The 26888-nt window shown below is 32.4% G+C and overlaps 3 protein-coding genes across 3 annotated transcripts; 2 read left to right on the plus strand and 1 right to left on the minus strand.

Moving 5' to 3' along the window:
- Window positions 1-218: 218 nt before the first annotated feature.
- On the plus strand, window positions 219-2344 carry LOC131639678 (7-deoxyloganetin glucosyltransferase-like). Its single transcript, XM_058910155.1, has 2 exons — window positions 219-836; window positions 1042-2344. Exons 1-2 carry the CDS (start codon window positions 311-313, stop codon window positions 1971-1973), a joined length of 1458 nt encoding a protein of 485 aa, XP_058766138.1. The 5' UTR covers window positions 219-310; the 3' UTR covers window positions 1974-2344.
- Window positions 2345-2383: 39 nt separating this feature from the next.
- LOC131639641 (probable disease resistance protein At5g66900) lies at window positions 2384-5474 on the minus strand. The gene is made up of 4 exons (XM_058910129.1): window positions 4362-5474; window positions 3873-4234; window positions 3520-3791; window positions 2384-3382 (listed from the first exon to the last, which is right to left on the minus strand). Exons 1-4 carry the CDS (start codon window positions 5370-5372, stop codon window positions 2568-2570), a joined length of 2460 nt encoding a protein of 819 aa, XP_058766112.1. The 5' UTR covers window positions 5373-5474; the 3' UTR covers window positions 2384-2567.
- A 13494-nt stretch (window positions 5475-18968) lies between these two features.
- LOC131607894 (probable disease resistance protein At5g66900) lies at window positions 18969-22532 on the plus strand. Its single transcript, XM_058879851.1, has 4 exons — window positions 18969-20054; window positions 20179-20540; window positions 20622-20893; window positions 21023-22532. Exons 1-4 carry the CDS (start codon window positions 19047-19049, stop codon window positions 21832-21834), a joined length of 2454 nt encoding a protein of 817 aa, XP_058735834.1. The 5' UTR covers window positions 18969-19046; the 3' UTR covers window positions 21835-22532.
- The last annotated feature ends 4356 nt before the right edge of the window (window positions 22533-26888 follow it).

The following is a 26888-nucleotide window of genomic DNA, read 5'->3' on the forward strand; positions in this document are numbered from 1 at the left end:
ACAAAAATAAATTGTCCCATTGAAGATGCTCATTAAGAGTTTGAACACTAAACCTGTACACATATCAGCACTATTGTTGCCTTGTGTTGCTCATGGAAAAACATACTCCTGTGACCTGTATAACTAATATTATTTATAATCAACTATGCCTTGTTAAATGCATGAAAAAACTAAAATAATATTTAGAAATATGCCACTACACCAACCATCCATTATATCTATCTATGTATAGATCGAAATCTCACAAAAGTTAGATTTCACATTGACTTTCTTGTTCTTTCTTTCTTTCTAGTTGTCTTACAAATCAGAGATGAATAATTCTGCAGAGAAAAAGCCACATGCTATCTTGATTCCATCTCCAGCTCAAGGCCACATCAATCCATTATTCAAACTAGCAAAACTGCTTCACCTTAAAGGCTTTCACATAACCTTTGTCAACACTGAGTACAACCACAAACGCTTGCTCAAATCAAGAGGTTCAAACGCCTTTGATGGTTTCACTGACTTCAACCTTGAGACAATTCCAGATGGTTTACCTCCAGTGGAAGGTGATGATGGTGATGTTACTCAAGACATTGTAGCAGTTACTGTTTCGTTAAGAAAGAATTTCCATCAATTCTTTGGTGAACTTCTTACTAGACTTCATGAATCTGCCATTGCTGGTCTTATCCCACCTGTTACATGTTTAGTTTCTGATTGTTACATGCCATTTACCATACAAGCTGCTGAAGAACGTGCACTCCCAATTCTTCTCTTTTGCCCAACAAGTGCATGTAGCTTCTTATCTAATTTGCACTTTGGAACACTTGTTGAGAGAGGCTTGATACCACTCAAAGGTAACTATTTTCTGTCATTCTTCTCATTATTTTCGTATGCTATTTTAATAAAAATTTAATTTTAGGAGTTACGCCTGTTGAACCTGTCACTATTATTGTGTTGCGACGGCTTTGAAACTGTTGCAAAATTTTGTGCTGTGTGCTAACAAACTTTTATAATTATTACAAGCGGGTGCTAACAAACTTTTATAATTATTACAAGCAGATGAGAGTTATTGGACAAATGGATATTTAGACACTAAAGTAGATTGTATTCCAGGATTGCACAACTTTCGACTAAAGGATCTCCCGGGCTTTATCAGAACAACAAATCCAAATGATGTAATGTTAGAATTCTTTATCGAGGTGGCAGATAGTGTTCATAGAGCATCTGCTATTGTTTTTAACACCTTTAATGAACTTGAGAGTGATGTGCTGCAAGTTCTCTATTCAATGCTCCCTTCTCTCTATACCATTGGACCATTACCTTCATTATTAAATCAAACTGGGCCTAATCACTTAGCTTCTTTAGGTTCCAATCTTTGGAAAGAAGATACCAAATGTCTAGATTGGCTTGAATCAAAGGAACATGAATCTGTTGTTTATGTGAATTTTGGAAGCTTTACGGTTATGACTCCAGAGCAACTGTCGGAGTTTGCTTGGGGTTTGGCCAATAGCAAGAAGTCATTTTTGTGGATCATTAGGCCTGATCTTGTCATTGGTGGCTCGGTTGTATTGTCATCTGAGTTTGTCAAAGAAATTTTTGATAGAGGCCTGACTGCGAGCTGGTGTCCACAAGAGAAAGTGTTGAACCATCCTTCAATTGGTGGATTCTTGACTCATTGTGGATGGAACTCAACCACTGAAAGTATATGTGCAGGAGTGCCAATGTTGTGTTGGCCATTTTTTGCTGATCAGCCAACGAACAGTCGATTTATTTGCAATGAATGGGAAATTGGAGCTGAAATTGATACAAATGTGAAGAGAGATGAGGTGGAGAAGCTTGTCAATGAGTTGATGGTGGGAGAGAAAGGGAGAGAGATGAAGAAAAAAGTCATGGAGTTGAAGAAGAAGGCAGAAGAGAACACTAGTCCAGGGGGTTGCTCGTACATGAACTTGGACAAAGTTATTAAGGATGTCTTGCTTAAAAAGTACTAAATATTTAAGAGTTTATTCTGGGAAATATGGTTACGTTACGCATTCATTGATATCCTCTTGAAATTGTTTTATTGTCAATAATAAATTATGCATTTAGCTATGAAGCATGGTACTTTTAAAATGGAGAAGTACTAGAATTGGATATAAACATGTATTGTATTTTTTTTTTTTTTATCATTTAGTTTTGAAATGCAAGTCATTGCTGGTTTTTCCTTCCAAATTCACCTTAAAATGTAGCTCAGTTTAACATTGGATGCTTTGAAACAGATTGCAGGCTTACAGTGACCCTAAACTGAGCAACTAAGCTACTTGCAGCACATGTATTTAAGTAATGATAAAACTTACAAGATTGAAAGGCATAAATCATATTTGTCAAGAACCAAATCAGAACTCAAATCAAGGAAATAAGATTGAAATGTGATAAACAAACTTTATTTCATACATTACAAGACAAATAATACACACAATATATATCAAATCTCCTACCTATATTATGCAACAAGTAGCACAATATTTACAAAAGAATTCTTACAAATTTCAAACACAGACAATGATTCAGAGAAGTTATCCTAAGAAGATGCCCTAGGAGATAATTTAATGAAGCCAGTTTAAGTTAACATCAACATGAGGAACCTCTATCTTCATATTAGGAAGCATAGGTTGGAAAGCTTCCCATGAAGCAGCCGTCTCTTCATCACACGTTAGGACCTTCAAATTCAAAAGATTGACGACAGAGAATGGCAACTCACAGCTTGCACAACTTGACATGTACAGATTCCTTAGATTGCAAAGATTACCGAATTCCTCAGGTAAACTTGAAAGGCTTATGCAGTTTGAGATGTCAAGATGTCTAAGATTTGAAAGTTTTCCAATGGAATTCGGTATCTCTTCTAAATCAGTGCAGGAGCTCAGCCTTAGAAGTTCTAAATTCTCCAATTTTCCAATATCTTGAGGAAGTGCAGAAAGTTTGTGGCAATTAGTAACACTGAGTTTCTTTAATGGGATGATATCACAGACTGCATTAGGCAATTCAACCAAATCTTTGCAGTAATCAATGTTCAACTCTTCTAGATTAGGAAATGCATCTGAAATCAGAATGTTATCCTTTTCAAAGGCGAGACTTGTATTACACATGTAGAGCGATAGTTTTTTCAGATTTTTCAATGTTCCAAAGGTAGGAACGGAAATTCGTTCTAGTCTGATTCTTGTCAAGCTTTGTAAAGAGTCGAGTATCTCAAAGTTGTTCAGTTCAGAAGGATGGAAACCATAGTTTGTGATTATCAGAACTTTCAGTTTACTCATTTTCTCCATTGACTCGGGAAATAAGTACTGCTTCGTATGGAGATTTAAAATAAGAACCTCAGTTTGAGCTGTTTGAATTTGGGACCAATTTGAAGCATAACTGTCATCTGCAAACGCGAAACATACAAGATCAACCATGGAAAACGAATGAATGAAGATTGCAACATTTTTTTAGTAGAAATTTTTAGTTTTTGCTAAGTGATTAAGTGAATGTAATTTAAATGATGGTACAAATATTACTAACCAGTTGATACAGACAATATACGGGCATTGAGCTGCTGGTGATTATGTTTCCCGCACAAAGTAAGAAATTTTGACAATATACGGATCATCAGGCCTTGCTGCTTCTCCCTGATACACCATTCACGTTTATTTTCATTCATGTCAATGATCACTCTTTTTCTCTGCTCAATTGGTTCTTTGGTGCTTTCGTAAATTCCAAGATCTCTTACAAGATCATGAAGGGAAATGAAGTGGTTATTGTAGTTGTAATCGTCCGCGTCACTTGCATTTTTCCTAGTAAACGAGAAGAGGTTAAGGACTTAAACATATTCAAGGATTTAAGTGGCCAAGAAAAAATTAAAATAGCCATTGTACCTTGTTATTGAGACATGAGCCAGATTCATAGAGCTTAATTTGTCGATGATTTCCATTGCTTCAATTCCGTTGTCATCTAGTTCATACAACTCTGTCCACATATAAATGAGAGCAACAACAGGAATTCTATGGTCTTCGGGAAATAAGGCTAAGTCCTTGAAACACTCTTTGAGTATGAGATTATCTTCCAAAACATCCAAGATCTTTTGGAGGAGAGTAAGTAATTCAGTGTTAGAATCAAGTATAGAATGACCTTGTGATAGTTCCTTCCCCATCTTTCGCCAAAAGTCATAAGGCCGATTTCTGAGTGATGTTGCAGTCACTTTAATGGCAAGCGGTAAACCTTTGCAATTTTTCACAACCTGCATATAAGTGAGTTCAATGATAGGTTTGTTTAACATAAAATAAGTTCAAATGATCAAGTACAATATCGTTATGTCTATCTCAAATGAACAACTTTAGACAAAAAAAAAAACTAATAGCAAGTACCTTTTCAACAAGATCTTTGTCGATAATATTTGAATTATTTTTTTCCATCTGAGCATAGTGATGGAAGAGTATTACTGCATCTTCATAGACAAGAGGTTTTAAGACACATGTTGTGCTAAATCTTGGAAATGCAACCCTTGAAGTGACCAGAATTTTGAAATCAGATATCTGGAATTGAAGTTTCTCAATAAGGGTTTCTGAGTTTGGCCAAACATCATCCAGAACCAACAAAAGTGGACTTCCCTCAACTTTCTTCAGCAAAAGTCCCAATTTATTGACAGCATCTTCATCAGTTTGAAACTCAGGCACTGGATATTCACAATGTTCAAATAGTCTCTCTATAATAATCTTCAACATCGGTGTCTTTGAGAATGTGACAAATATCATATTCTCTTTGAATTTAGCCTTAACATGTTCATCCCAACAAAGCTTTGTAGCCAAAGTGGTTTTTCCCAATCCTCCCAAACCAGTCAACACAAGGGTGGAACTACCATCCTTAAGAAGCTCCATTTTCAGCTTGGTAAATGGTATATCCAACCCAACAGTGAAGTCTGGATTTTCAGGAACACCAAAAGGACTCTTAAATGGTGCTCCTCCATCTTCATTAAGTTTCTGTTCAAAATTTTCATTGTTGATAAGCTCAAGAATTTCTCTGACCTTATAAAGTGTCTCTTTAACATCCTTTACGGTAAGAGATTGTGAATCCTCGTCATCAACAACATAAGAACCATTCCTGAACCACGAGAGACACTTGTTCCACAAGGTATTGTTAGAAGAGCATTTGCATGCAACATTTTCTTGTATAAGAGAGTTAATTTCTACTCGAGGTTGATCCAAGTGTTGATTGTATTGGTTAATGTCTTTAACAAGAGGTGTTAAATCCTTTAAAGTGGATCTCAACAATCTCCTTGTACGTTTGTTGTTTCTAGCTTTTTCAACAATTTGTGATATCTTATTTAAGATATCATGAAATCTTGTAGTAAGGGCAAGAATTTGTGTGGCGCTACTCATCAATTTGATTCCTTCCTCTGAAGCAGAAAAATAGTATATGGAACTTTGTTTTTGTTTTTGTGATTGTTTAATAGCGTGTTGTGCTGTTTAGTTAGATGAAATTGAAGCAAAGATATAAGATGCGATATTTATATAGCAAAGAAAAGGGATGATAAGCTTTGTTGTTCTTCGTATTTTTCCCGCTCATTGCGTAGTAACCTTCGCTAACCTTTCCGTATGGACATTTTTTTTACCTTACCTTAAATATTGTAAGAAAATAAGATGACTTTAGACTTTTAGAATGACGTCATTCTCATACGCGGCTAATTGATGTAAGTGTTCAAATTGACAATTGTTTGAACACGGTCAGCAGACTTTCAGTACAGACAAAATGTTAAATTTGAACTAATTTCACACGGCATATCTATGGTCATTCATCACGTAGGATCCCATCCATCGGATCTAGGAGGTAAAAACCAAAACTAAGATTGTTCTTCTCACCTTTAGTAGTGAAAGAGTCATCCTTTCAAAATTTAAAATTGTTTTCCATAAATTGGAAAGTATATTTTTGCACAAACTTCAAATACACCACATTTATTCAGAAGTGAGTCGTCCATTTTATTTTGTCAAAAATTAGTGCGGAAATTTGTCTATGTATTTAAAGAAGGGTGAATCCATATGTGAACTTCTGTAATAACTATAAACGCATTTTAAACTCATGGCGATGTGTATATTTCACAACTAAAAAAATAATACGGAAATTTACTTTTGTCATAATTCTTAGACAATAAGATTGTTTATAAATTTGTGATTTTTTTTACAAAATCTTATATTATAGGTCAATTATATTATGTATACTATCAAAAATAAATTTATTGTCATATGTTAAAATCAATCCATAATCAAACATCATTATTGAAAAATTACAAACCATAATAAAAATATTATCAAAATAGAAGTAAAAGTAAACTACTGGCTATAACTGACCCTCTTTCGCTGCCTCTTGTATTGCAACGCATTTCATGCTTTTGATAGATTGGCCTCTAAACTAGTCCTCACAGGAGTGCCTTTAAAAAATTCTCCTCTCTCTATACTTGCTCATATAATATCCATAATACGACGACATACAATTAATGCACCAACGACATAATCTTCCCTAGCATGCTCCTCCTTTAATATCTCTTTATGAGTTGGCCTAGGTGGATCTCCGTGCATCTGATGACATGTAAGGATGCGACACTCTAAAATACAATTGGATGTACACGAATGCACTATGTTAGAACAAAATTTGGTTTTGCATTCAATCTTTAGTTTTGATGATAACAATACATATATTTTATATGTAACAATTTTGTTCTTTAATAGTTTCTTGAGTGTGCAAATTCATTTATCTTGGTTGATTATGGATTGCTATCTAAAAGATCATCAGAATCAGCGCTGACACACCTCAGAAGAACTATTCGTCCATTTTTGAAGTAACATCAGCAGTTCTGAAGAATGTTGAATGTTCGTTAGAAAGGGATTATCAAGTGTTTATAAGATAATTTACTCTTTCAGATAAGAAGTCCATATTTCGAAACTCAGATAAGTTTTTGCTTCCAACTCAGAAATTAAGATGTGTCGTTCAGATAAGTTGTTGCGTTCAACTCTGAAGACTACGTTCTGACTCAAAAGACTTAAATTCTCTTGGGATGTTTATACTTGATCTCTTTCATGCTCTCACTACTTCAGATCAGAAGTATATTCTTAAAGGAAAGATCGGAAACTTGCACTAGAAGCTAAATAGTACAATATTACACCATCTTCCCCACTACTGCAAGGACATATTGTACGACCCAATTTTTATGTGCTATTTGTCTCCACGGTCACATTTGAGCCTTATGTCAGTTGACAAGGAAGCAACGTCTTATCCTTCTCAACGGTCTACTTTTTGGGGACTATATATTTATAGGCAGTCGCCATTGAAGAAATGTTTCTCATACTGTTATTTTGAAGCTGCTCAAACTATTACGGCTACAGCATATAAACTTTAACGTTAAACAAAAAAGAAAGAAATCAAAGAGATTAGTTTGTTCTAAACACTCCATTGTGATAAATATTTTTCTAAGAATCTCACAAGAGCTGTTGCTCATTAGTTGTGTTAACTTTTGTTCTTCAACTTTGTTTCATTATGTTTATTTAGAAGCATTTGTTGTAAACACTTTCCATTGTAATCTATTGAAATTTGTTTTCCTGAAGTGACTAGGTTGCTAATCTGAATACTTGAGAGGGCTAAGGTGTCTTTCAAGACTCTTAGAGGTTGTTTGTAATCTTTTAAGATTAGTGGATTAAGTTCTTTTCTAAGGTGAAGTCACCTCGGTGGGTGGAAAAGATTAGTCTTTTCTAAGGTGAACTTGTATAAACCAAACGTGTCAATCCTCTTTCATTTCTATCTTATTGATTTGACTTTGGTGAATATTTTTTCAAGAATAATTTTTTTTTTATAAAATCTAATTCAAACTCACATTTCTTATGTTTTTTTTCAACCTTCGCACTACTTCGTGGATAAGGAGTTACTACACTTTGTGCTTCGTCTAACACCAAATTATTATAAAAATCATCAAATATCACATTAACAAATCTACGGACAACACTAGGAGGATCATACACGGATGGGGGTCTCTTGAAATACCATGTAGAAATTTGAATTAGTGCATGACTCGCTCTGTAAGATGTGGATAAATCAGGCGTGACCCCCAAGCAAACCATATAAAGTATAAGCCTATGTCATCCAAGGGACACGGGTGACACTGATAGTCCTACGGTGTGTAGCTTATATCATTTGTTGCACTCGTGAATTTGCTTGAAGTTAATGAAATATCTAAAGTAAATCACGTCGACATGATAGGTACTTTTGTACACAAATATGGACGATTCGTTAATGAAATTTTTTAAAAAGACAAAAAAATAAAAATACATAACTTTGTAGAAATTTTAAACATATTTAACCCTTATAATTTTATAATAAAAACTAATAATACACAATAGAAAAATTAATTTATATCCACACATCGCTGGTCACAATTCACATAACCTTAATATTAAACAATCTCTTATTCTACTCCTTAGGGGTTCTTATGCACCATGTGCGTTTTAAAAAATATCCACTGTTTTCGGAGGTGTATCTCCGAAAGCACATTTATTTCGTAGGTGCATATACGAAACCTTCTCTTAACTGAATTATTTTGAAGTTTTCCCACGTTTACTAGTTTAAACTACTTTCGTATATGTGATTCAAAATAATCCAAATTTAAACATAAAAAAAGGTATTTCCTGATATGTATCTCTGAAAGCGGAAGGCGTAAAAGAAATTTTATTAAATATCTAAGAATATCAATAGGGGATTGAGATATTTCTAATATTAAGAATATATGTAATCTTTTAAATAAAACAAAGGTAATAGCATATAAGTAAATATAAGTATTTTATTTTATTTTATACTATAAAATAATTTATTTATTATAAGTGTTTATTATAATTACAAATAATTTGTTTATTAAAATATGGTCTATATATTATAATAAAAATTTCTAAAATATTTATTTATTGTTGTCAAACTTTTGAACCTTTCCCTTGAAGACTACAAATATAAGAAGAACATTTAAACAAAATTCATGTAAAATATTAGACATGGTCATTTTGAAGTATTTACATAAAATTCTGAAAAGTCATATGGAAATACTGATCAACTTCATGTTTGGATAAGACTTAGATAAAAAACATTCCCAATTAAAAATATGATTTGCTTAACCAAAATAAAATATAAGTTAACCTATTTTATAATACATCAAATAAATAATTTTAATTATCATCATTATCCACCGGAATAACTTATACTAGTGGACAATGGCACATAGAAAATTGGTGGGAATTTCTAGAGATTTTCCAATAACAATTTTTATTATTTAATAGTAACTTGAACCGCGGTTAAAAACCTTTGTGATTATTAACTACTCCTACTTTGTCTTTCATTTTTTTATTTTCCTAGCAATTGTATCTTAGATTATTTTGTGGTTCTTCAAGATGTTGAGAAAATTGCAGTCCTCAATCTCATACGCAGATGGATATTTGATGTTGAGAAAATTGCAGTTCTCTGTGGTGTCATCGGGGTTGTTGCTTGACTAATGTTGGCAGGATTTTCTCTCATCATAGTCGGAGTTCCTAGTGCATCAAGCGACACTACATTTGCTTGTCCTTCTACGTTTGAAGGGTCGTTTTGGAGTGGAGGATTGTTTGTAGGTGGTGAACGTGTTATTTTTGAAAGTTTTTTACTGCTCCATTTCACACGCGAAATAAAAACACTTTTTATAGCGAATCTTTAAAGAATTTGATGCACAAAATAGCATTTCATTGAATGTGTTAATTTGTTTACCAGTATTTTTGATAAACAATCACTAGTCTACAAAGATGGTTACTTGCAGGATTGACTAGAAAATTTTATAGCATATTTGTGTAGGAATTCTTAAAGTATTCATTAGTTCGATTGTAAAATAAAGGAGAAGTTAAAAGGAAAATAACGACCGAGTCGGGTTGAAAGTAAAGTGAAGTGAACGTGACGAAAAATGACTATAAAAATGCAAGTTAACTAAAGGAAATTACTTCAATATATTGCATAAGAAATAAAAAGATGGTACATAAGACCATACATTTTCTCACATACTTGTTTCTCTCTGAATGCGGATACTTTAAGTTTTTTTAGTGTTGTATGTGAACTTTGTGACCCCTAATCTTGACATCGGGAATACCTATATATGTTACTAGACTTGTGACTCTCTTCTATGATTGCTTCATGCATGCTCGACACGTATCCTTGTTACGTGGCTTCGAGGCTAATGACTTACTTCCACGCGTCTCAGATGCCCAAACTCTTGTTCGTGACTGTTATTTGATCTTATCATTTGATAAATGGAATAACTGCTCAAATAGCTATTGTCTGAAAAACAATGCCAAAATTCGCTAAGTCATTTAGAATGAGACAAACATTTGCCCGACTCTGACTAGCAATAGTCGAAATATATTTTTTTATTACAAAGTGGTCTTCAAATTCCACTCTTGCTCTCGAAATTCTCAACTAACAAATGTCTAACATTTTGAACACATCAAATCCTTATCTAAAAAGGTATGACTGAGCAAGATCCATCAAAAGTTTCATTGATGTTGTGGAAAATATTGTAGAATAAATTCTCTACGAAAGATAATTTGCATAGAAGATAAGCTCTTAGTCAAAATTCGTTGAGGTGTGTGAGTGATTGTAGTGGAAATGAATTAGGATCTCATCTCTTCTTCAAGAATCAAGTATATTCTTAAGAATATGAAAAGAATTTTGTCGTTAGATTGATATCAACATGTCATTCCAAATAGATAGTTTAGTGCATTTTGATCGATTAACTCCAAGATTAATTAGTAATGTAAGATCTTATGTAATGAAAATGACGGTGATTAGCTTACAATAATGTTTAAATAATCTAGACGACAAAAAATAGAGGAAAAAATGATTGAAGTTCACATATAATAGTAAGTAATAGTTGAGGAAATGAATCTAGTTTCTGGAAATCTGAATGCATATAAAATCAAACAGCCTAGATTGTAGTGTCTCCCAGGGATTATTGAATATAGACGTGCGGCGGACTTAAATGATAGAATCAATTAGGGTCCAAAATATTATCAGTGAACTATCTTATTTTGGAGATGTGTTTTTTAGGTTGTTTTCCTACTATGTATTCTGACTCATTCATATAACATTTGTCGTATGAAGTTGGGTGTGTTGGTAGTAGTGCAGGTGACCAATTTTAGTGTTAAGATCGTCTTAAATTTTTAGATATCATAAATTAATCACCATTGAAATGTGACAATGAAGTAAGAGTCTTATTTTATACTTCCGCTGGTCCTATTTATAAGAAAATATTCTTTTTTAAGATACATTGAATAAATAATGTATCTTATTGTCCAGATACATTATTTATTCAATGTATCTAAAAAAATAATCTTTTCTTATAAATAGGATAAGAGATAGTATTTTTAACCGTGATAAATATTTTAAAAGACTCGAACCCATTTGATTTGCCGTGTTATTGTTAACTTTATTTCAATCTATCTATAATATAAGAAAATTAATGGTCTTGGAAAAGTCCAAGATACCCTTATTTGATTTTTTGCCACCACATTAAAATTGTGGTTTTTATGTCTTTGTACCATAAAGTTCTTAATTTTAATATTAAAATAATACAACTTTTATATTTTATCAAACTTATCAAATCTCTCTCTCTATTCTCTATTTTTTTTTCTCTTTCATCACTTTCTCACTTCTTTCTTCCAAAAACAATCTATCAATCTATAATATAAGAAAATTAATGGTTGTGGAAAAGTCTAAAATATTCTTATTTGATTTTTTACCACCACATTAAAATTGTGGTTTTTTGGTATTTGTACCATAAAATTCTTAATTTTATTATTAAAATAATACAACTCTTATATTTTATCAAACTTATCAAATCTCTCTCTATTCTCTAATTTTTTTTCTCTTTCTCACTTCTTTCTTCCAAAAAAAATCTATCAATCTATAATATAAGAAAATTAATGGTTGTGGAAAAGTCTAAGATACCCTTATTTGATTTTTTGCCGCCACATTAAAATTGTGGTTTTTTTGTCTTTGTATCATAAAATTCTTAATTTTATTATTAAAATAATACGACTCTTATATTTTATCAAACTTATCAAATCACTCTCTATTCTCTGTATTTTTTCTCTTTTATCACTTTCTCACTTCTTTCTTCGAAAAAAATCTATCAATCTATAATATAACAAAATTAATGATTGTGGAAAAGTCCAAAATACCCTTTTTGATTTTTTGCCACCACATTAAAATTGTGGTTTTTTGGTCTTTGTACCATAAAGTTCTTAATTTTATTATTAAAATAATACAACTCTTATATTTTATCAAACTTATCAAATCTCTCTCTATTCTCTAATTTTTTTTCTCTTTCATCACTTTCTCACTTCTTTCTTCCAAAAACAATCTATCAATCTATAATATAAGAAAATTAATGGTTGTGGAAAAGTCCAAAATACCCTTATTTGATTTTTTTGCCACCACCTTAATATTGTGATTTTTTGGTCTTTGTACAATAAAGTTCTTAATTTTATTATTAAAATAATACAACTCTTATATTTTATCAAACTTATCAAATCTCTCTCTATTATCTAATTTTTTTTCTCTTTCATCACTTTCTCACTTCTTTCTTCCAAAAAAAAAAAACTATCAATCTATAATACAAGAAAATTAATGGTTGTGGAAAAGTCCAAAATACCCTTATTTTATTTTTTGCCGCCATATTAAAATTGTGGTTTTTTGGTCTTTGTATCATAAAGTTCTTAATTTTATTATTAAAATAATACGACTCTTATATTTTATCAAACTTATCAAATCTCTCTCTATTCTCTGTATTTTTTCTCTTTTATCACTTTCTCAATTCTTTCTTATAAAAAAAAAATCTAACAATAAATCAATAAATAATATAAGAAAATTAATGGTTGTGGAAAAGTCCAAGATACCCTTATTTGATTTTTTGCCACCACATTAAAATTGTAGTTTTTTTTGTCTTTGTACCATAAAGTTCTTAATTTTAATATTAAAATAATACAACTTTTATATTTTCTAAACTTATCAAATCTCTCTCTCTATTCTCTATTTTTTTCTCTTTCATCACTTTCTCACTTCTTTCTTCCAAAAAAAATCTATCAATCTATAATATAAGATAATTAATGGTTGTGGAAAAGTCCAAAATACCCTTTTTGATTTTTTGCCACCACATTAAAATTGTGGTTTTTTGGTCTTTGTACCATAAAGTTCTTAATTTTATTATTAAAATAATACAACTCTTATATTTTATCAAACTTATCAAATCTCTCTCTATTCTCTAATTTTTTTTCTCTTTCATCACTTTCTCACTTCTTTCTTCCAAAAACAATCTATCAATCTATAATATAAGAAAATTAATGGTTGTGGAAAAGTCTAAAATATCCTTATTTAATTTTTTACCACCACATTAAAATTGTGGTTTTTTGGTATTTGTACCATAAAGTTCTTAATTTTATTATTAAAATAATACAACTCTTATATTTTATCAAACTTATCAAATCTCTCTCTATTCTCTAATTTTTTTTTCTCTTTCTCACTTCTTTCTTCCAAAAAAAATCTATCAATCTATAATTTGAGAAAATTAATTTATCAAATCTCTCTCTATTCTCTAATTTTTTTCTCTTTCTCACTTCTTTCTTCCAAAAAAAATCTATCCATCTATAATTTAAGAAAATTAATGGTTGTGGAAAAGTCTAAGATACCCTTATTTGATTTTTTGCCACCACATTAAAATTGTGTTTTTTGGATCTTTGTACCATAAAGTTATTAATCTATAATATAAGAAAATTAATGGTTGTGGAAAAGTCCTAAATACCCTTATTTGATTTTTTGCCACCACATTAAAATTGTGGTTTTTTTGTCTTTGTACCATAAAGTTTTTAATTTTATTATTAAAATAATACAACTCTTATATTTTATCAAACTTATCAAATCTCTCTCTATTCTTTTTTTTCTCTTTCATCACTTTCTCTTTTCTTTCTTCCAAAAAAAATCTATCAATCTATGATATAAAAAAATTAATGGTTGTGTAAAAGTCCAAAATACCCTTATTTGATTTTTTGCCACCACATTAGAATTGTGGTTTTTTGGTCTTTGTACCATAAAATTCTTACTTTTATTATTAAAATAATACAACTCTTATATTTTATCAAACTTATCAAATCTCTCTCTATTCTCTATTTTTTTTCTTTCATCATTTTCTCACTTCTTTCTTCAAAAAAATCTATCATTATATAATATAAGAAAATGAATGGTTGTGGAAAAGTCCAAAATACCCTTATTTGATTTTTTGCCACCACATTAAAATTGTGGTTTTTTTGTCTTTGTACCATAAATTTCTTACTTTTATTATTAAAATAATACAACTCTTATATTTTATCAAACTTATCAAATCTCTCTCTATTCTCTATTTTTTTTTCTTTCATCACTTTCTCACTTCTTTCTTCAAAAAAAATCTATCAATATATAATATAAGAAAATTAATGGTTGTGGAAAAGTCCAAAATAACCTTATTTTGGTAAATGATACTTAAACAAAAATGAAGTTTGTATACGGAAAAAATATATTATTGACCTAAATATTTTTATATACAAAAAATTGTATTTATGATCAAATATTTTTGATCAAAAAATGGTATACGGGAAAAAATATATTATTGATCTCAATATTTTAATATACGAAATTTTAATATTTATCCAAATATTTTTTTAAATGATACCTAAACAAAAAAATATTTGTATATGGAAAAAATTTTATTATTTACGAAAAATGGTATTTATGACCCAATATTTTTTATTTAAAAATTGTATACGGAAGAAAATTTATTATTGATCGAAATATTTTTATATACGAAATTTACTATTGATCCAAATATTTTTGTAAATGATACATAAACAAAAATGAAGTCTGTATACGGGAAAAAAAATTATTATTGATTTAAATATTTTTATATACGAGAAATGATATTTATGATTAAATATTTTTAATCAAAAAAAATGGTATACGGGAAAAAATCTATTATTGATTTAAATATTTTTATATTTGAAATAATCAATTATTTATCTTTTTTTTCTTTTTTAACATTTTTATTTAAAATAAATGATGTATCCAAATTCGCATAACCGAACAGAACCCGTGCGTATGCACGGGTTTGTTACTAGTTTTGAAGAACTTGACTACCAATTTAGTGGAATGACTATGCTGACAATTGTCATTTAGTTGACCAATTTAACCTCATAGCGTGTCTAATTAACTGAAATCCATTCTTCATTTTGTTTGCATTAAAAAGTCCGCTGTCCCGACGTATTAAACAATTGTCAATTTTACACTTACATACATCAAATATCCATCCGCATATGAAATTGAGGACTGCAATTTTCCCAACATCTTGGACAACACGACAAAATTTAAAATACAATTGCCAAAAAAAAAAAAATTGAAAGAGAAAGTGGGAGTAATAGTTACTAAATCACAAACGACTTTAACCGCGGTTCAAGTTATTAGTGAATTAAAATTGTTATTGGAAAAACTCTAGTAATTTCCACCAATTTTCTATGGGCCATTATACAGTAGTATAAGTTATTCCGGTGGATAAGATAGTGCTGGTAATTAAAATTATATATTCATGTATTATAAAATAAGTTAACTTAGTACATTTCATCGATCCTATTTTATTTTGGTTTAGCAAAATCTTTTTTTAATTGGGTATGTTTTATCCAAGTCTTATCCAAGTTGGTCAATATTTCCATATGGTTTGCACTAGTCAAATAGTTATTGAAATATTTAAAAATGTTGACCAAAGGATCGGGATCCACCGCTCCGCGCTCCGCGTTGATCAAAGATTCAATAACACGAGATTCATTATTCAACTTGGCCGTCAGACCCAAAGTATAAAAACTTTTGTAAAAGATTTTCATATACAAAATTTGTCATATTCTCCTATAAGGTTCGAAGATTTAGTCTCTGCAATTGCGCACAGAGGATACCTGCTTTCTATCTTAAAAAAAATTTATAATATTCATTTTCACTACCAATATCTTAAACCCTAAACTAACTTGGACGTTAAAGTGTTAATTATGCCGGTACCTTCTAAGTCCACTGTATGAAGGATAACAAACACTGATTATCCGTATTACAGCAAGATTAACATTATAATGTAACATTTGATCCATGATGTCGTCTCATCATAGTGTTCCAAAAGTTTTTCAAAGCTTTGCCCGCCGTAATTTCCATAATCCTCATCATCTTTTTATATGTAATGGAACAATGACCATGTCTAATATTCTAGATGAATTTTGTTTAATTTTTCTTCTTCTTATATTCATAGTCTTCGAGGGAAAGGTTCAAAAATTTGACAAAAATAAATAAATAGTTCAAACATCTTTTATTATAATATGTAGACTATATTCTAATAAACAATTTATTTGTATCTTATAGTTACATTCATTATAATAAAAAATTTCTTTACCCATCTCCCTATGGGGGTCACCCCAGCGAAATTCCCAACTTACCCCTGCTTCGGAGATTCATCTCCGAAGTTTTTTTTTTTTAAATTTTTTTATGTTTCGGAAATGCATTTCCGAAATGCATCAAAATTCATTTATTTTTTACAATCAGGTAAGAAATGTGGACACATGTGCCTACGTAAGCCTTCTAAGACGGTTACCTTCTAAGAAATGTGGTAACACTTTCCTACTTAAAAGCCTACGTAACAAAAATTGGGAAGCTCCACAGCCACGCCCTATTTAAAAGAATAAAAAACCTTTTGAAATTTCGAAGTTCCCTTTTCCTTCTCCCCACCACTCTCAGACGGTTAACTTCTAAAACACTTTCCTATTTAAAAACTTCTCACCCATTTTTCTTTCAAAATATCCCAAATCATTTTCGATCCTAAGTCTTCTTCTTTGCTTTAACGTTTTCTATCTCTTGTTACTGCTTTCATCACAATGTCTCGCCGCGGTGGAGGAAATCATCCCGAAAATCGCCGGAGTCAACCATCTCCTGCACATTCTCAACAATCATCCATCAATGCTGCAGGATCAGGTCGTGGTGGTGGTGGCCGTGGCTCTCGCGGTGGACGTACCTCCAATCCTTCTTCCTCCGGACATCCACCTCCTCCGTCATATGCTCCGGCCCCGGTTACCTCTCCTCCGTCTGTTGTTGCAGCTCCGGTTGTTCGTCCATCTGTTTCAACGCCGTTTGTTCCATCTGTCGCAGCGCCGGTTGCTTCCTTGAGTTCGGCTCTGATCTCCATCGAGAGCCTGATTGCCGAAGTTAAACAGAAGGCTACTCTAGAGTCGGCTCCGTCGTCTCAGAAGGAAAATTGGGAAGGAAAATTCAAGTTCGTGCTAATCATTTTCAGTTGCGAGTGGCTGATAAGGATCTACACCACTATGATGTAAGTATAGTTTGCTCATAAGTTTTTTGTTGTTGTTTATTATGTTGGTAAGTTACAATGTGGTATGGATTTCTAGAGGATTAGGACTTTCTAACCTGTTGCAGCGTCTCCTCCATCGTCTTCATCCGATTAAATAAAGCGAATCGTTCTTGTTTGTTATTTTTCTTCTGTCCAGACCTTTTTTCGGAAGTGCATTTCCGAATTCCTTCAAGGGGGTGAGTTCGGAGATGAACTTCCGAAACACCACATTTTCTGAAAATATAACTTTATTTCGGTGATGCATCTCCGAAATCAATATTTTATATTAAAAAAAACACGTTTTCAGAAGTTCATTTCCGAAAACATCTTTTTTTCAAAAAAAAAGTACCTTTTCGGAAATGAACTTCTGAAACAAGGGGTAGTGTTGTAAATTCACTAGGGGTGAGCAAGAAGGTTAGGAGGTGGGTGAAGAAATTTTCTTATAATAAATACTTTTGTATAATTTACATAAATTTTTATAATATAAATAAAATAAGATTAAAAGTTGTTTGTACATACTAATAAATTTAATTAATTTATAAGAAATTATTTATATTTTTATAATATTTTAAAGATTTAATGGAAAATACACCGACAGTGTAAAGCGGTTTTACACGATCAGTGAAATCCAAACCGTTAAAATTTGTAAAAATTTAATTTTTTCTTTAAATTTAATTTAAAAAGTATTTAGTTTTAAGAGTTGTGATGCACTAACCGTATAAAAAAATTTACATTGCACTACCTTTAAGCTCATATTTTAATATTTATCATCTTTTTCTCTGTGCAATAAATAATTAAAGATAATTTAATTAAAACAATATTAGTAATATTCTACTTTGACATTTAAAAATAAAAAATAAAAAAATAAAAAGAAATTTCAAAATTCAACTCTTTATAAATATATCAATTATTATAAATTATTATTTTGAAAAATATTAATGTTTATAATACTGATATAAAAAGAATAATTAATAATCTTTCATATGTCGGTAGTTAATTGTGTTTCAAGAAATTAAACTAGCACACTCAATTGAAATTAATCTTAAGGTGACACATCATTATTTTTTAAACGATACGTGTATTTCCTAGCGAAGCAATTTGATATATTTATATTATATTTCAATAGCTTACTAATGTAAAACGTTTTATATAACGGTGCATCACATAGCATTCATATATTATAGTAGTTTAGATGTGATTAGATAAAACTTCAACAAAATTTATTAACGATAGCCAGTGTATTATGGGTGTATATAAATAAAATATCGACATAAGATTATATGTTAATTAAAATATTTGGCATATTTTATTGAAAGAAACAATGCTGTTGGTTTCTAACGGGACGCGTTATGTGTGTTCCAATTGAAGATTTTCTATTAGAGCAAACAACGTGACGAATATTTCAGGAAATAAAAAACAAGACCACAGAAAGAATAGTGAAGATTAGTACGCAATCAGTGGGAAAAAGAGAGGAAGAATAAAACTTTGATCATTCCTTCCCTAAAGGGCTATATAAAGACATCATGTTAAGTTTCATTTTATTGCATAACTATATAACACCAACACATCAAAACATTATCACATAAAAGAAGGAATCAAATTCATGAGTAGCGCCACACAGATTCTTTCCCTTACTACAAGATTTCATGATATCCTCAATAAGATATCACAAATTGTTGAAAAAGCTAGAAACAACAAACGTACAAGGAGATTATTGAGATCCACTTTAAGGGATTTAACTCCTCTTGTTAAAGACATTAACCAATACAATCAACACTTGAATCAACCTCGACTAGAAATTAACTCTCTTATACAAGAAAATGTTGCATGCAAATGCTCTTCTAACAATACCTTGTGGAACAAGTGTCTCTCGTGGCTTCGGAATGGTTCTTATGTTGTTGATGATTCGGAATCTCTTACTGTAGAGGATGTTAGAGAGACACTTTACAAGGTCAGAGAAATTCTTGAGCTTATCAACAACGAAAGTTTTGAACAGAAACTTAATGAAAATGGAGGAGCACCATTTAAGAGTCCTTTCGGTGTTCCTGAAAATCCAGAATTCACTGTTGGGTTGGATATACCGTTTACAAAGCTGAAAATGGAGCTTCTCAAGGAAGGTAGTTCCACCCTTGTGTTGACTGGTTTGGGAGGATTGGGAAAAACCACTTTGGCTACAAAGCTTTGTTGGGATGAACATGTTAAGGCTAAATTCAAGGAGAATATAATATTTGTAACATTCTCAAAGACTCCGATGTTGAAGATTATAATAGAGAGACTATTTGAACATTGTGGATACTATCCGGTGCCTGAGTTTCAGAGTGATGAAGATGCTGTCAATAGATTGGGACTTTTGCTGAAGAAAGTTGAGGGAAGTCCACTTTTGTTGGTTCTGGATGATGCTTGGCCAAACTCAGAAACCATTGTTGAGAAATTTCAGTTCCAGATATCAGATTTCAAAATTCTGGTCACTTCAAGGGTTGCATTTCAAAGATTTAGCACAACGTGTGTCTTAAAACCTCTCGTCCATGAAGATGCAGTAATATTTTTCAATCACTATGCTCAGATGGAAAAAGATAATTCAAATATTCTCTACAAAGATCTCATGGAAAAGGTACTTGGTCTATGTTTTTTAGTCTAAAGTTGTTTATTTGGGATAGACATAACAATATTGTACTTGATCATTTGAAGCTTATTTTATGTTAAACAAACCTATCATTGAACTCACTTATATGCAGGTTGTGAAAAATTGCAAGGGTTTACCGCTTGCCCTCAAAGTGACTGCAACATCACTCAGAAATCGGCCTTATGACTTTTGGCGAAAGATAGGAAAGGAACTATCACAAGGTCATTCTATACTTGATTCTAACACTGAATTACTTTCTCTCCTTCAAAAGATACTAGATGTTTTGGAAGATAATCCCATACTCAAAGAGTGTTTCAAGGACCTAGCCTTATTTCCCGAAGACCATAGAATTCCTGTTGTTGCTCTCATTTATATGTGGACAGAGTTGTATGAACTCGATGACAACGGAATCGAAGCAATGGAAATCATCAACAAATTAAGCTCCATGAATCTGGCTCATGTCTCAATAACAAGGTACTATGGCTATTTTAATTTTTTCTTGGCCACTTGAATCCTTGAATATGTTTAAGTCCTTAACCTCTTCTCGTTTACCAGGAAAAATGCAAGTGACGCAGACGATTACAACTACAATAACCACTTCATAACCCTTCATGATCTTGTAAGAGATCTTGGAATTTACCAAAGCACCAAAGAACCAATTGAGCAGAGAAAAAGAATGATCATTGATATGAATGAAAATAAACATGAATGGTGTATCGGGGAGAAGCAGCAAGGCCTGATGATCCGTATATTGTCAAAATTTCTTAGTTTATGCGTGAAACAAAATCCTCAACAGCTCGATGCCCGAATATTGTCTGTATCAACTGGTTAGTAATATTTTCATCTTCATCTAAATTATATTCACTTACTCACATAGTAAAAACTAAAAAATATATGCTGCAATCTTCATTCATACGTTTTCCGTAGTTGATTTTGTATATGTTTCGCGTTTGCAGGTGACACTTGTGCGTCAGATTGGTCCCAAGTTCAAACAACTCAAGCTGAGGTTCTTATTTTAAATCTCCATACCAAGCAGTACTTATTTCCGTCAATGGAGAAAATGAGTAAACTGAAAGTTCTGATAATCACAAACTACGGTTTCCATCCTTCTGAACTGAACAACTTTGAGCTACTCGACTCTTTACACAACCTGACAAGAATAAGACTAGAGCGGATTTCCATTCCTTCCTTCGGAATATTGAAGAATCTGAAAAAACTATCGCTCTACATGTGTAATACGAATCTCGCTTTTGAAAAGGGTAACATCCTGATTTCAGATGCATTTCCTAATCTAGAAGAGTTGAATATTGATTACTGCAAAGATTTAGTGGTATTGCCTAATGCAGTCTGTGAAATCACCCCATTAAAGAAACTCAGTGTTACTAATTGCCACAAACTTTCTGCACTTCCACAAGATATTGGAAAATTGGAGAATTTAGAACTTCTAAGACTGAGTTCCTGCACTGATTTGGAAGTGATGCCGAATTCCATTGGAAACCTTTCAAATCTAAGACATCTTGACATATCAAACTGCATAAGCCTTTCAAGTTTACCTGAGGAATTCGGTAATCTTTGCAATCTAAGGAATCTGTACATGTCAAGTTGTGCAAGCTGTGAGTTGCCATTCTCAGTCGTCAATCTTTTGAATTTGAAGGTGATAACGTGCGATGAAGAGACGGCTGCTTCATGGGAAGCTTTCCAACCTATGCTTCCCAATATGAAGATAGAGGTTCCTCATGTTGATGTTAACTTAAACTGGCTTCGATAAATTATCTCCTAAGACCTCTTCTACGAATTGCTTCTGTATCACTGTCTCTTGTTTCTGTTACATATTTTTGTAAGTAATTTTTTTTGTAAATATTGTGCTAATTGTTGCATAATATAGATAGAAGATTTGATATATATTGTGTGTATTATTTGTCTTGTAATTTTATTAATGTATGAAATAAAGTTAGTTGATGCATAATAAATTGTTGAAGTGTTTTTTCTTTGTTTATCACCTTTCAATCTTATCTTCCTTCATTTTTGTTCTGATTTGGTTCTGACAAATATGATTTATATTTTGCAATCTTGTAAATTTTATCTTTACAGGAAAACTTGTGCCGCAAGAAGCTTAGTTGCTTAGTTTAGGGTCAGTGTAAGTCTGCAGTTTGTTTCAAAGTATCCAATGTTAAAGTGAACTACTATTTTTAGGTGAATTTGAAAGGAAAAACCAGCAATTTGGAAAGTATTACAAGCTAGATGCTTCAAAGTTTAAGGAAAAAGAATGCATAATTTCCAAACTACTGATCTTCTGATGCTGTCAACATGCTATAAATTACTACACCATTTGCTTTAAGTTGAAGCACATGATTACTACTATTTCTTGCAAGTTTCCTACCACAAACAAAGTCTTTTCACTATTTTTACAACTAAAAGGGAAATGCAATTTGTGCAATGTATACAGAGATAATGGACCAGCCAAGGTATAGGTATTATGCAGCAGATTGGAACAGAAAGTGAAGCAGTAATATCTTTGCCTTTTGCAGTTTTTCTCTTCTTCCGATTTGTAGTACAGAATCTGTCTTCTACAGGTCGTCTTCATCTTCTTCGTGTCAACACCTGTAATTAGGATCTTGTGGCTGTTGATATCATTTTAAAATGTTAGATTAATTATTTAATTAATAAAAGAGATTAATTACAATATGCTCTCAATGTAAATTTCATTAGACGGTTCAGTGCATCACAACTTTATAGATAATTAAAATCAAAATCAAACTTCAATTAAAATCTAACCATCACAAATAATGTAAAATTTCATTACACCACAATATATATTACAGCGCAATATATACCAATTAAATTTTTAATAAAATATAGATCAGACATTATTAAATAATTATGTAAAACTTAGATGGTAGACCCTCAAATCTTTTAAGATACACTATTATTATTATTATTATTATTATTATTATTATTATTATTATTATTATTATTATTATTATTATTATTATTATTATTATTATTATTATTATTATTATTATTATTATTATTATTATTATTATTATTATTATTATTGTGAGATATTGGATCGAACTCTAGTATGATCGAAGGGTAACTTCTTGATTCAACAGTTCGACAGGGTTAAGTATAAAGTCGAATGTTGTTCACATGCTGATGTCGAAGTGTGCATGCTGTAGTCGAAGATGGGTCGAGCATGCAGGTGCCGAAGATGCTAGGGTTATTAGCATGTTAAATTAGGTTTTAGTGTTTAAACCCTAATTTATTAAGTTAGCTTGTTTATTAAGTTGGCTTGTGTAATGGGCCTTGTGGAAAAAGCCCATTAGTTAGTATATTAGGTTTTATTATAAATAGCATACTAGTCTCTCATCATTGCAACGCTGCAAATCCTAATTTAGGGTGAGAGAGGTTATTTGTTATTCTTGTAATCTTGTTTTCTAAGAGAAAGTAAAAGAATAGCAGTTATAACCAATTCTTGTGTTTTTCTTCTTCTTGTTCTTTATTCTTTCCTTGTTTTATATTTTGTTCTTGGCATATGAATTCACAACAAATCGGTGCGGTGAGGGTGGAGAAGATGCCTTCAACAAATTATGAGATTGAAAAGTTCACCGGAGTGAATGATTTCAGTCTGTGACGCTTGAAGATAAAAGCCCTACTGGTTCAGCAGGGCTGCTTGGAAGCGTTGAAGGGAGAGGCAGCCATGAATGTTGCATTAATGGCAGCGGAGAAGACGACTATGATCGAGAAAGCACACAGCGCAATTCTGTCAAGCCTTGGTGATAAGGTTCTTCGACAGGTATCAAAGGAGACGACGGCATCAGGGTTATGGGCAAAACTTGAAAGTTTGTACATGACCAAATCGCTGGTAAATCGACTCTACCTGAAGCAAGTCTTGTATTCATTCAACATGACTGAAGATAAAGTGTCGGCTGAGCAGTTGGATATGTTCAACAAGCTTATTCTTGATCTTGAAAATATTGATATGATGATCGATGATGAAGATCAAGCGCTGCTACTATTGTGCGTTGTACCTCTATCACATGCTCACTTCAAAGAAACTCTCATGTATGGAAGGGAGTCCCTGACCTTTGAAAAAGTTCAATCAGCCCTGTATTCTAAGGACCTGAACGAACGAAGGGAGCATAAACCTTCGACTGTTGGTGAGGGTTTGGCCGTAAAAGGAAAATTCTTGCGAAAGGATGGTAAGTTCGACAAGAAGAAGGGCAAAAGGCACTTGAAGTCTTTTAGTGGCAAAGCATTTGGTATTCAATGTTATCATTGTAAGAAGGAGGGTTATAAAAGAAAGGTGTGCCCAAATCTCCTGAAAGATCATGGAGATAAGGATAATGACAATGCAGCCATTATTCAAGATGATTTCGAATCATCTGATATTCTTGTGGTTTCAAGCAATGACTCGAGAAGAGAGTGGATTATGGATTTAGGTTGCACTTTGCACATGACTCCAAACAAAGACTTGTTCAAGGAATTATGTGATCAAGATGGTGGATCAGTATTGCTGGGAAACAACAAAGCTTGCAAGATTGCAGGTGTTGGATCTGTGAGATTCAAGCTCCATGATGAGTCAATAAGGTTGTTGACTGAATCCAGGTATGTTCCTGATTTGAAGAGAAATCTTCTTTCTCTTGGTGAATTCGACAAGAAAGAATATGTTTTTCAAGGAGAGAAAAGTATCCTAAGAGTCATGAAAGGGTCGAAGGAAGTCTTGAGAGGCGTGAAGAAACAAGGTTTGTATAGCCTTGAGGCTGAAGTTGTAAGTGGTTCGACAAATGTTGCATCCACGAAACCTTTGTCGAAGACAGAAATCTGGCACATGAGATTAGGCCATGTCAGTGATAGGGGTCTGGTCGAATTAGGGAAACAAAATCTGCTTGGTGGAGATAAAGTCGAAAAGCTAAAGTTTTGTGAACCCTGTGTACTTGGAAAATCTTGCAGAGTGAAGTTCAACAAAGGCAAACAAAGAACACATGGATCCCTTGATTATATCCATGCTGATCTTTGGGGGCCTACAAGGTGTCCATCACATTCAGGAGCAAGATATTTTTTATCCATAGTTGATGATTATTCCAGGAAGTTATGGGTATTCATCTAGAAGACTAAGGATGAAACTTTTGAGAATTTTAAAAGTTGGAAGACTCTGGTCGAAAATCAAACTGGCAGGAAGGTTAAGAGGTTGAGAATCGATAATGGCCTTGAGTTTTGCAATGAGGCGTTCGACAGATTCTGTGCTGCCTCTGATATTGCAAGGCACAGAACTACTGCAGGTACTCTGAAGGATAGAAAAACACTTAGAAAGGGGGAGTTTGAATAAGTGTAGTCTTAAAAACTTGAACGATAAAAATAAATTGCACAGTTATTTTTATCCTGGTTCGTTGTTAACTAAACTACTCCAGTCCACCCCCACGGAGTGATTTACCTCACCTGAGGATTTAATCCACTAATCGCAACAGATTACAATGGTTTTCCACTTAGTCCGCGACTAAGTCTTCCAGAGTATCCTGATCACAACCTGATCACTCCAGGAACAAATGCTTAGACACAAGCTAAGACTTTCTTAGAGTATCCTAACCACCACGTGATCACTCTAATTACAACTGCTTAGACACAAGCTAAGACTTCCTAGAGTTTCCTGATCAACACTTGATCACTCTAGTTCCTTACAACTTAATGTAATCAAATAAGAGTTTTACAATGCTTCTTAAAAGCTATAATCACAACAGTGATATTTCTCTTAACGTTTAAGCTTAATCTCACTAATATATTACAACAGCAATGTAGTGAGCTTTGATGAAGATGAAGTTTCTGAGCTTTGAGTTTGAGCAGCGTTTCAGCAAGTTAATTGTTAGCAAATCGTCAACATTGCTTCTCATCAGAACTTCATATTTATAGGCGTTTGAGAAGATGACCGTTGAGCGCATTTAATGCTTTGCGTATTCCGTACAGCTTTGCATTTAATGTTTCACGCTTTTGTCAACTACCTCGAGCCTTGTACACGCTGTGTCTACTGACGTTGCCTTTAATAGCTTCCAACGTTCCTTTTGTCAGTCAGCGTAGCCTGCCACCTGTACTTTCTTCTGATCTGATGTTTGTGAATATAATATTTGAATATCATCAGAGTCAAACAGCTTGGTGCATAGCATCTTCTTGTCTTCTGACCTTGAAGTGCTTCTGAGCGTGATACCATCAGAACTTCAGTGCTTCTGCTTCTGACCTCAAGTTCTTCTGATGCTTTCATAGACCCATGTTCTGATTCTGCCTTGACCATCTTCTGATGTCTTGCCAGACCATGTTCTGATGTTGCATGCTGAACCTTCTGAGACAAAGCTTCTGAGCGCTGATTTGTGCATACTCTTTATATATTTCCTGAAAGGGAAATTGCAATGTATTAGAGTACCACATTATCTCACACAAAATTCATATCCTTGTTATCATCAAAACTAAGAATATTGATCAGAACAAATCTTGTTCTAACAATCTCCCCCTTTTTGATGATGACAAAAACATATATAAATGATATGAATTTGCGATCAGAAAGAGCAGACGGCTAAAGACAAATTTACACAACTATAGCATAAGCATGTGAATATGTCTCCCCCTGAGATTAACAATCTCCCCCTGAGATGAATAATCTCCCCCTGAAATAAATACTCGAAGAACTTTAATAATAAAAGACTTCCCTGATTATTTCGGTAGAGACGATCACATAAGCTTCTATCTTCTGATAATTCATAGCTTCTGACTTCTGCTTCCATTGGACAGCTTCAGAACTTGAATTTCTTTAGATCCCTAGAACACTCACAGCTT

The sequence above is a fragment of the Vicia villosa genome, linkage group LG1 (genome assembly GCF_029867415.1).
Source record: "Vicia villosa cultivar HV-30 ecotype Madison, WI linkage group LG1, Vvil1.0, whole genome shotgun sequence".
Classification (NCBI taxonomy): domain Eukaryota; kingdom Viridiplantae; phylum Streptophyta; class Magnoliopsida; order Fabales; family Fabaceae; genus Vicia; species Vicia villosa.